This window comes from Triticum urartu, chromosome 4A (genome assembly GCF_056163025.1).
Source record: "Triticum urartu cultivar PI428250 chromosome 4A, HENAU_Tu73, whole genome shotgun sequence".
Taxonomy (NCBI): domain Eukaryota; kingdom Viridiplantae; phylum Streptophyta; class Magnoliopsida; order Poales; family Poaceae; genus Triticum; species Triticum urartu.
In genome coordinates this window covers 112,124,408-112,136,461 of record NC_141876.1, presented here as the reverse complement: position 1 = coordinate 112,136,461, position 12,054 = coordinate 112,124,408, and the positions used below count along the sequence as shown (strand labels likewise).

Genomic DNA, 12,054 nt, shown 5'->3' with positions numbered 1-12,054 from the left:
GTACATGCTCAAAATGAAGCACAAAGAAAAGCACTTTCGCGTAGTGCACAAAAGCAGAATGAGTGCACCTGATGTAGTCCTTATCTGTAAGCCATGCAGTCCACAGCGTTGGCATAACCAGTCACAAATTTAATACAAAGAAGCATGCACGCAGTGAAACATGTGTACACCAGAAGCACAGGACCATGACGAATGCAGTGCATAGAGGCAACAAAGCAGTGCATACCCCTACCAATGCAGTGCACAAAAATGTAGCGCAAAACATGTGTAGTACGGAATCCGTGCACATGTACTCCAGAACACTGATCAATGCAGTGCACGGATGATTTGCTAAGCAGTGCACGCCCCTACATTGAAAAAATACTTAAGATAGAAAATATAAAGAAAAAATGACCACCATAGGTGCATCCGGCCCCAACTAGTCTCGTAGTAAGTCTGCGCCCACCGTAGGCGAGCCGTTCTGATCCACAATGCATGGGCCCAGGCGCACATGGGCCCATAGGTCAGAGAGCATAGAGCATCGAGCGCCGGGTATAAGCGCCCAAATAAGTAACCATAGGAGTTCAACACGGCCGCCTCGCCAGCGCTTATAAACAAGTCGGGAGCGCCTTCCGCGAGCGAGGTGGGACTAAACATTAGGCCGCACACAACGCACCGGGAACCAGCCGTGCTCACAGGCCGACTTGGGCCCAATGCGTCTTCACTCCACGAACACAGGTCCAACAAGGCCCACTAAGAGAAAACAATAACTTCAAAAAAATGGGGGGGGCAACCCCCCTTTACCCCTCCCGTATAGGGACTGCAGTAAGTACAGGCAAAAAAATTGATGCAGTACGTAGCACTAGAAAGATGCAGTGCATTTAGCTACACGATGCAGTACGGTTTAGCAAATCCAGTTCCGGATTACCTACATGAATAAAAACACGGTATGGAACACAGCGAAAAACTCGTAAAATTGCGGAATACATTGTACTTTATTCAGGGGCTCCAGCAAGGACACACAAAAATACTGTGAAATACGCACCTGTAGACAAAATGCAGTTCTCTGTTGCACACGATGCAGTGCGGTACTCTAACCAATGCAGTTTCATTATCATGCAGGATACATATAAACGTCACAAAATGCCCGATCGCACAGAAAGTGGTGGTTAAAAAAATCTACTGATAAAAAAACACCACGTTCGCATACAACCACCCAATCGGAGCGGTTCCATCACCACAAGCCCATGATCGCAGACGCAACACCAACCCATGATCTGCACAAACCGCATCATCGCCGAGATCATGCAGTTCATCCGATGCGGCCATCCCACACCGCGCCCTCCCCTTAAATTCAGACCCCTGCCATAGGCCTTCTCATCCACAACAACACAAGTATCCATTGCGCTACCACCAAATCGCTCCATCACATCCATCTCCACGCAAAACACCAAGCCCCTACTACCGGCGATGGCGTTCGCCAACGAGTACAAGGATGTGGAGGCCCACGGCAACACCAAGTTGCACGTCATCCACACCAAGTTGCATGTCATCTTTGATAACTTCCTTACCGACCCCAGGTACACCTTTGCAGGCTTCTCCATCGACGGCGACAAAACCAGGCTAGAGCGCATCAATCTGGAGGTCGCCAACTTCGTCGACATCCAGAAGGAGTGGAGGGTGCCCGAGGAAACCAAGGAGTTGGACTCCCTTGAAGACGTACTCAGCATGCTCATCGACGACTACTACAACAACATGAAGAAGAAGATCACCGACGACGAGCACAAGCACTGGGCCACCCTGCCTCTGTCCATGAGGCACATCGAGTATGCGACAAAGGACGCCTACGCATCGTATGAGATATGGAACTGCATCACCCTCACCCAAGACGGGTTTCGCTGTGCAAATCTGGAGAAGGAGGAGCCCCCCAAGAAGCGCCAAGAGCAGCTGGGGATGGGGAGACGCTGACTGGTGAAGAAGAAGATGGTGCCGGCCAAAGAGCAACCAATGCCAGCGTCGTGTTAGAATTATCATCAAATTTGCTTTATGTTGTTTGCTTATGTATCGTTAGTTTGCTTGTGATCATTTGCTTTTGATGAACTTAGTTTGCTTGCCATGCAGAATCGCTTGTAATGATGTGAACTTTGATTATGCTAGACTGCTTTTTGTTGAAATTAGTTTGCTCATGATGAACTTGTCGTACAGAATGCCTGTGGTAATTTGTTTTCTATTGTTTGCTTATGAATCATTAGATTCGAGCAGTGTACAAAATGAAAATAAGATGTAGTGTGCAAATAGGACGCATGCAGTGCAAGTTGTGTACCAATGCAGTACATACTCTATCGAATTAAGTTTACACATACGCAAGGAAGCAACAAACGCCCCTAAATTTGATAAAAAAGAATACATAAGAGCAAAAACACAAAAAGAAAAAATGCGACCTGTATATGTAGTGCAGAAATATATAAATGTGCAGTACACAAACATAATCAATGCAGTGCGGGTTATGTTTATCAAGCAGTGCACTCCCCTACATTGGAAAAAAGATTAGATAAGAGCAAAAACATGAAAACAAAAAATGAGAACTGTACATGTACTACGGAATGCGTGCACATGCAGTATAGAACTCTGATCAGTGCAGTGCATAAATGGTTTACAAAGCAGTGCACGCCCCTACATTGAAAAAAATGTAGTGCAGAAAATATATGAACGTGCAGTACAGGTATGTTTACTAAGCAGTGCACTCCCCTACATTGGAAAAAAGATTACGTAAGAGCAAAAACATGAAAGCAAAAAATAAACATGAACATGTAGTACGAAAATGCGTGCACATGCAGTACAGAGCCCTGATCAATGCAGCGCAAAAGTAGTTTGATAACCAGTGCATGCCCCTACGTTGAAAAAAATACTTAAGATAGAAAATACAAAGAAAAATAATTGACCACCACATGTGCATACGGCCCCAGCCAGCCCATGGTAGGCGAGCCGTTCTGAGCCACAATGCATGGGGTCAGGCGCACATGGGCCCACAGGTCATAGAGCATAGAGCAACGAGCGCTGTGCTTAAGTGCCCAAACAAGTAACCAGAGGAGTTCGATGCGGCTGCCTCGCCAGCGCTTATAAACAGGTCGGGCGCACCTTCCGCGGGCGAGGTGGGACTAAACATTAGGCCGCACACAACGCACCGGGAACCACCCGTGCTCACAAGCCGACTAGGGCCCAAATGCGTCTTCACTCCCCGAACACAACCCAACAAGGCCCACTAAGAAAAAACAATAACTTCAAAAAATAAAACATCAAAGAAAAATTAGAAAACATTTTTAAATGAATAACAACAACAAAAGAAAATTGTGCGTTGGCACAGCCAGAAACTACAGTTCGTTATTAATAAATAAAACGCAGAAAGCCCAAAGTAAAACTACAAATGCAGTCCGCGACGCCAAACAATGCAGTTCTCCACGTGGAAGCACGAAGTATTCTTTTTTCTGACATATAGTTCTCCTTCTACTGCATTGCAGTATGGCTAAAATGAAGAATGCATCCCTGTTAGTTAAGCAAAGCAGTCCGTTATAAAATAAAGAACTGCATGAAAGAACTCCATCAAGAAACTAAATGTGCGTACATCTGTATAAATCCTAATCCGATATAATCCAGTGCACGAAGAATAAATTTCATTTCAATGCAGTACACTATGTGGACGTACGCAGTTCTGTTCTGATATCAAAGAAGTGCACTTAATAGGAAAATTCACCGAAAACACAATCCTCACATTTTCTGACAGTTGCATGCATACCTGAACAAGTCACGAAAAAAGAGGACACGACGTTCTGGATTTCCAACGCACTAACAGACCCTCCTCATAGCAGAACCTCTCCATAGTTGCCACGTAACTAAAAACAGAGGCCCACTGATGGTGTCCTGGACTAGGGGGTACTCACCACGTCATCTCCCGATCTGTTAGATTGGGCCGAGGACCCCCATGGCCGTATACTCATGGGCCAGTTCGGACAGCTGCCGCATACATCCTACAAAACTTGGTGATCAAGACAAGGACTCCTCCCCACCGGCGTATTCGGCTAGGACTCTTGTTATCCTAGGCCTCTGGTGCATTATATAAACCGAGGCCAGGCTAGTCGATAGATATATACATACAATCATACCATAGACTAGCTTCTAGGGTTTAGCCTCTCTGATCTCGTGGTAGATCTACTCTTGTACTACCCATATCATCAATATTAATCAAGCAGGATGTAGGGTTTTACCTCCATCAAGAGGGCCCGAACCTGGGTAAAACATCGTGTCCCCTGCCTCCTGTTACCATCCGGCCTAGACGCACAGTTCGGGACCCCCTACCCGAGATCCGCCGGTTTTGACACCGACATTGGTGCTTTTATTGAGAGTTCCGCTGTGTGTTCGGCAAAAGGTTGATGGCTCGCCTGCAGATCAACTGCGACTTCGGCATCTTTGTCACCAGCTCGACTGGTCACCTTGGTTCGACCAAGGACTGCGCCCTACCTCCGATCGTCATATTCGGATGAGGGCCTTTATAAACATCAACTCCGATCTCTATCAAGATCATGGAGGAATCATCCATGGAGCTCGGGGGCTCAACGTCAACGTTGCCCTTGGGCTACCGTGCTGTTTTTCCGAACAGAAAACTTATATCCGCTGCCACCACCTCTTAGAGCATCGCTTTGACAATCCGTTTGGTGGAATTGTGCGGAATTGAGTCTACAACAGCCATGCAAAATTTCATGGAGTTCCGATGGAGGAATCTCCGGCAATCTACGATATACCGGAGCCTTGTCAAATCTGGACGGAAATCTGGACAAGTTTAGGGCGTGGTCTCCAGAGCGCGGCTCCGAGGTCCTTTGGAAGATCCAACCGTTCATCTACTGTGGAATTCCCATATCTACCACCCCTCCAAATTTCAGCTCGATCCGACGGTTCAAACTACGAGAACCTTCCGATGAGTGGATCAATTTTCGTATCCGTTTTCTGCGTGAATACGGATCCGACCCGAATTCATGTTTCTTTACGAACGTGACATTGGACAACCTTTTTAGAGGAATTCTCTTCTAGGGTATTGTGCGTTGTTTTTAAACACGCGCCCATAAATTTTTAAGCCTCCCATGAGGTCGCCTTCATCATCATGCTGGTGTCAAACCAGTCCGGCGATATTGCTCCAAGGTTGCCGACCTGCGCTAGACACGTCGTCACTTTATTCAGCCGAGCTCAACTTCTTCGGATCATCATCTCGGCAAGCCAAATAAGAGTCCGGCATCGCGAAGGATAAATCATCACCAACATCGCCGCCTCATGGATTACACGAAGCGGGAATACCGGCATCGCCGCACGGTCACTTCATCAAGACGGCATCGACCACGTCACGACCTGCATCGGCAGGGCCGCACTATTGCTTCTTCAAGCTGGTGTCCATCACGCCGACCTACTTCGACTCATCGGCTGACATCGAGGCTTCGACATCTCGGCTGGACCGTGGGTTTCTCCATCTCTTCATCAACCTACTCCGGAGACTTCGGCGTCACTAGTCGACCAGCTCCATCATGATAGCTGGACCGAGGGCTTTGCCTCGGCGAGCCAACCTTGGTCAGCATCGCCATACCGTCGCTTTATCGCCCATCAGGCAATGGTTGTGCGGATCGAGTCCCAATTCTGGGTATCACCTTTCTTCGGATTGCTACAACAAATAAACCAGGTGCTATTAATCCTAGTATTTTTTGCTTGTTTGGGTTTATGTTTCCCAAGGAATTATTACTCTGGCTTCTCCATCATCTGTACACAGGTCTATCAAATGATGGCCGCATTAACGAGGTCGCGTGGTGGTTCGGTCAGTTTCCCTACATAGTCCGGCGAACGCCACATCTGGAACTCGGACTGACCTGTGAATTCAGGCTTTGCCACGCCTTTGCCGCATCACGCCAACGCCCTGCATCGAACTTGACTTCGGCGCCATGCCATATTTATTTTATTACTCACTTTGCATAAATTATTTATTATGCAATGATTTTTATTATTATTACTATTATCTCCGATTTGCACTATTTTTTGTGCACGGGAAAATGATCTGGGGACTTATCATTCTGCCGGTCCGCATTGACCGTGCTATGTCACCACTTCGGTGTGTCGAGCTCTCCACTCCGCCACCTCTGGACTGGCTTGGGGGATGGAACCTCGTCCCGCATCAAGCTCGGACCAAGTCATCAATGCCGAACACATTAACCAGCTAAGTCGCTTTCATGCTCAAAGTTTTAATTTTTAACTTGTGTTCGGTTCGACCAAGCATTATACTTTTTTGGAAAAAGTTGCTTGTAAAAAATTTCCTTGTCCAAACTTTTTTTGTGACACACATATTCAAATAACCCGTTTATTTGGGGGCTTCCTTTATGAAGCTTTTCCTCTTGCATATGATTATACTTGTACGGCTTCGTTCCTTGTTCGTGTATTACGCCACAATATGCACCATATTGACTTAAGCGATTTGCAAGCTGGGTTGCCTGGCTCCTGTGCTTACCCCTACGTTCCCGATTGTTCGGCTAGGGAGTAAAGGGAGCACCTCTGCGATTGTCACGACCGGGTCCTCTGAGCTCTGACCTCAGACTGGGTGAAGCCGAAAGCTAGCGCTCTTATTGTTTTCAATCATGGTCGGCACACAATGGAACTCATGAGTACAAAAAATCTATCGCACAAGTCTCATAGTAATAATGAGCACCGAAGAAAGGTATCGGTGGGGGTACTATTTTCTTTGAAGATGCTTCTTACACTTCGTCTGTAATATAGCATAAGTTCCCTGAGCGCACTTTGTCTGTTACAGCCTTATGGCCCGGTTGCCTGGTTATCGGAAACACTGTCGATATTCTCGACATGTGGAGTACATAACACTTTTCGGTCCTTAACCGAAGAGGGAGAAGCCGACGATCGGTTAAGACGCGTTTAAAGTTCAGTTGAACAAACATATGATATAAGTACTTCGGTACATACAATCATTATACATAAAATCGTTTACCCAAGTCACTTGGGGGCTCTTAAAATTTATATGAGCCATTTTATGGTAAATGTGTTTTCTTCTTGGTCGCTGCAAAGTCTTTTTCTATTGCTCCTTTTTCGACGTGAGTGTGTGGTCAATAGCCAGATAACCCATTTTCTCTCTAGTGACCACTCGAGTTTAGTTCGCTAAACTGGTCTAACGAGAAGCACTCCACCTTCGGGATAGGAGGCTGCTGCCGTAGGCTGACCCTCTTGAAGTCTTGAGATCGGATGTGTAATGTTAAAGCACGATAGAAGCACTCTTTTTTTCTAAGACCAATTTTCAGATTGGCACCGAACACTTGATCTTGTTCGGATGCCAAGTTGTTACTGACGTTTTTTGGTTTTCCAAGCTTATGGCACTTTTAAACTATTTGTGTGTTTTCAGCATAAGTCTCGCAGTGCAATGTCGGACACCTTTATAGATTCGGCAAAAATATTCTCGGATATTGCTATATATGCATCGGTTTCGAATTGTGTCTTCGGTCATTAGTTGGGTTGCCCGGCTCCTGCTCTTGCTTCCTACGTTCCGCTTTGTTTGGCTAGGCGTGCAAAGGGAGAACCACTGCGATTGTGCTTCCAGCTCACACGGTTAAGCACCTCAGTGGAGAAAACTGAAAACTGACTGTCACAATAAGCGTAAACTGGTCAGCGATCCGATGACTATGTTAAATGGCGGGCCACTCATCACAATGGCCGAAGTGTTTACGGCTTGACCTCGACTGTCGCCGAACACTACCGGGGGCTATTAACTGTCCTCCCAAACTAAATCCTCGATATTTTCTCTTACATTAGAGCGGAGGTTTCATGATCATGCTTAGCATGACAACCCAAAGAAAGAAACCGATAGCGGGACTATTTTCTTTGGAAGACATTTCTTATGTTAAACCGTAATATAACATATCTCTCTGCGTACCTTTGTTTATAAAACCGTATGGCCAAATTGCCTTGCTTGTCGTAAATCTTTGCCCTCATAAAGGCTTTATAAAGTAGGACAAACACTCCTCGGCTACTGGCTGAGGAGGTGGAAGCCGATGGTCAGTCAACAAAGTTTTGTACAATGCAGATCCAAGCATTAATGGCGTAAAGTACTTGGATACATAGAGTCATTACACATAATTTGTGATTTTACTATGGATATTGATCCTTAATTCGGCCACCCGTGCCCGCATTAAGGCTCGGGGGCTACTGGGCTTTGGTCTTATTATTTACAAATATTAAAGGGGCACATCGATCCCCTGATCTGGTGTTGCCACCCGACCAGTGTCTCCGGGGCTACAGCATTGCCTCTCCAATGCAGAAAATTTTAAGTGCAATACAGTTTGCGAGGAGATTTTGATCCTCAGGTTGGTCGGCCGCACCCAACCTGAGTCTCGAGGACTGAGCATGCCGCTTTTTGTGTCCCGAAGTATCCTGCCGAGCTAGGACTTGATCCTCAGGCCGATTTTACAAATCAACCTGAGTCTCAGCGGCTACTGGGATCAGCGGTCTTACGTCATCCTTCAGGTGCATCTCGGGTTTTAAACCGATACACACCTTGAGGGCTACTGGCTATATATCTCGGCAGAGAATAAATTGCACCAATCAAAAATATTAACAAAAAATCAGCCCACAGCCGGGGTGGTGCACCACCTCGGAAGCAGTCCGGCATAAAGCTCGGGCCCTAGTGGCTGGCTCCATAAAGGGCATTTCCAGCATTAAGCTCGGCTAAACTCCTTCAACTTTTTTTGTACCAAGATGATCTATGACATCTTGGATATAGTCCGGCGTTGGAGCTTGGACACAGTCCGGCGTTGGAGCTCGGATATATTTCGGCATTGGAGCTCGGAAGCAGTCCCGCATTAGTGCTCGGCTGCAAAAGATACCTCGAATGCTATCCCCCGTTAGAGCTCGGACGCAAGAGGACACTGCCTCCCGGGAACAACTTCAAACCCGAGGTGTGGCATAAAAATAACAAGGCATTGATAAAGGCCGGAAACTTAAAGGGGCTCCTCGGATACCCGACGTGTAAACTCGTCGAATGCATTTCGGCGATCCTCAAGATCGAAGATGGGAATATTTGTTGAACTAGTTTCCAAGACCGACAACCGAAGAAGAACAATTCGGAAGAATCGAGGAGCGTCTCTAACTTGAAGACCGGTTCAGGGGGCTACTGACGGTGTCCTGGACTAGGGGGTACTCACCACGTCATCTCCCGATCTGTTAGATTGGGCCGAGGACCCCCATGGCCGTATACTCATGGTCCAGTTCGGACAGCTGCCACATACATCCTACAAAACTTGGTGATCAAGACAAGGACTCCTCCCCACCGGCGTATTCGGCTAGGACTCTTGTTATCCTGGGCCTCTGGTGCATTATATAAACCGAGGCCAGGCTAGTCGATAGATAGATATATACATACAATCATACCATAGGCTAGCTTCTAGGGTATTGCCTGTCTGATCTCGTGGTAGATCTACTCTTGTACCACCCATATCATCAATATTAATCAAGCAGGACATAGGGTTTTACCTCCATCAAGAGGGCCCGAACCAGGGTAAAACATCATGCCCCCTGCCTTCTGTTACCATCCGGCCTAGACGCACAGTTTGGGACCCCCTACCTGAGATCCGCCGGTTTTGACACCGACACCCACCATGCTACCACCCCGCTCCACCTCTCCCACGTCCTGTCAAGGAGAGCAGAGGAGAAAACACAACTGCTTCGTACCCAAAAAACCCATTGCATCTTCTTCTCCACACTTCCTTTCACAAACCTCTTCTGTCCAGAACAAACACGAGAGAGCAGAGGAGAGTCATGGCAGATGCACCTCTTTACAAGCAGCTTCGCAAGTACACCAGGGAGCTCCACGACGTCGACCTCCACGTCAACCACAAGCTCCACGTCGTTTGCACAAGCAATGGTGAAGACATGGACAAGATGTTGTCCACACTCAGGAGGAAGCTCGGCGGAATGCCCGTTAAACTAGTCGGTGTTGATGTCGAATACACGCACTACATGAAGCCACAACGGGCAGCAGTGCTCCAGCTATGCGTAGAAAAAGAATGCCTTGTCTACCACATCTCTGCAGCTAAAGATAGGTCACAATAACTATCAATCTGTACTATTGATTATCAATATTGATTTTAAATTTTCTTCACTGCAATCGCCAATATTTAAACTTTGGTTTTCATTTTTGAAAAGCATAACATATGAATCCATTGACAGTTTTCATCTGGCTCCATGTATGTCCCTCATGTGTTCAATTCTTGAATTATATGATCTAGCAATACACACAGTTTTATTTTGTTTTACCAAATACAAACTATTTGACTGAACAATAGAAAAGTGCAACATTACTATACAAAACATGTATGAAATTCAGTTCAAGAATACAATCATGCACAAAACATGCATTGTTTATGCAATATACTATGAGATTTATTAGTTATGTTGAACAAAGTATTAACAACTACTCAACGCAACAGATTCAGATATTCATACTGCAGTTCAGTTTTAGAAATAACAAAAAACATTGGTACTTCTAAGAAAATAAAATATATTCACTCTATACAAACATCTTGCAGGCCAATGGAACTAGACAAATTCCTCATGAATGGTGAGTACACCTTCGTCGGATTCGCCATTGAAGGAGACAAAAGCAAGCTGGTTTGGAGATCAACTCCGACAACTACATTGATATTCAGGTGGAATGGAGAGACCCATACAATAAAAAGAAGTTTGACTCTTTGGCTGATGTTGCCGGTAGGATGATAGACATTCACTACCATGACATGAAGAAAAAAATTAACCGCAAGGAGGACCATACTCTGTGGGGATTCTGCCCACTGCCAGAAAAGCTTATCAAGTATGAAGCAATAGATGCATTCACAACATATGAGTCATGGAAAATCATCTACGATGTCATCATGGGACTGGACAGGGCAAAAAGAGACAAAGAAGCAAAGCAGAAGAAGAACAAGGCTGTAATCCAATATAACAACTAGAAATAATTCAGGGCTATGTTTTAGTTTCACTTTACTTTAGCCATTGTGTTGTTCTTTGTTTCATCTATGCAAGCTTTTGATTATGTCCATTGCTTCATATCGAACATTTCTTTTGTAAAAACAATGTTGTTTTGAATTATCATTAAATTTTATTTCTATTGTTTGCTTATGTATCACAGTTTGCTTTTGATCAATTGCTTTCGCTGAAATTAGTTTGTGTTAGAACAAGTATCCAGAAAACTTTGAAAAAATTAATGTGTGATACCAAACCATACTATTCACATACATAACATATTCAAAAACAACATTAAAAAAATTAAGTAATCTGACTATAACTCATACCTAGAAAAAGATTAATGCAGTTCACAATGCTAAAAAAGCATTACACATTTGTACACATGCAGTCCACAAAAAGTAATTATAGAAAAAGAACATTAATATTAATATTTATAAAGAAACGTGAATACAGTTCACATAACAAATATAAGGCGGTTCATAGAGTGTATATATGAAGTGTAGTACGTGCATAAATGCAGAACGAAGGGGCTGCAGCAACTTTCGTTCAGTGCACAACATACAGACTTGGTATGTGCAGTGCAGTACTCAACATTGGTGCAAGTAGTACAAATGACATCATTTGTACTACCACGAAAAATGTATACTCCAAAAGAAAAAATGCTTCAGATAAGGAAAAAATTGACCACCCAGTTACAACCAGGCCCCAGCCAGTCCCATAATAGGTCTCTACAAAATGTGTGCAGTTCTCCCAAGTCTTACAAGGAAGTTCGTTATATGTGTGCATGAAGTGTCGTACATGCTCAAAATGAACCACAAGAGAAGCACTTTCGTGCAGTGCACAACACAGAATTAGTGCACCTGATGAAGTACTTAAATGTAAGTCATGCAGTCCGCAGCGTTGGCATAACCAGTCACAACTTTGCCACAAAGAAGGATGCACGCAGTGCAAAAATGTATACACCTGCAGCACAGGACTATGACGAATGCAGTGCACATAGAGGCAACAAAGCAGTGCACACCCGTA

The 12,054-nt window shown here is 45.1% G+C and overlaps 2 protein-coding genes across 2 annotated transcripts; both read left to right on the top strand.

Annotated features, from left to right (window-relative positions):
* The first annotated feature begins 1,449 nt into the window (after window positions 1-1,449).
* Window positions 1,450-1,947, top strand: LOC147975031 (uncharacterized). Its single transcript, XM_087520240.1, has one exon. The coding sequence runs from the start codon at window positions 1,450-1,452 to the stop codon at window positions 1,945-1,947; it is 498 nt and encodes a 165-aa protein (XP_087376366.1).
* A 7,875-nt stretch (window positions 1,948-9,822) lies between these two features.
* Window positions 9,823-11,012, top strand: LOC147975030 (uncharacterized). The gene is made up of 2 exons (XM_087520239.1): window positions 9,823-10,106; window positions 10,658-11,012. Exons 1-2 carry the CDS (start codon window positions 9,823-9,825, stop codon window positions 11,010-11,012), a joined length of 639 nt encoding a protein of 212 aa, XP_087376365.1.
* Window positions 11,013-12,054: the final 1,042 nt, after the last annotated feature.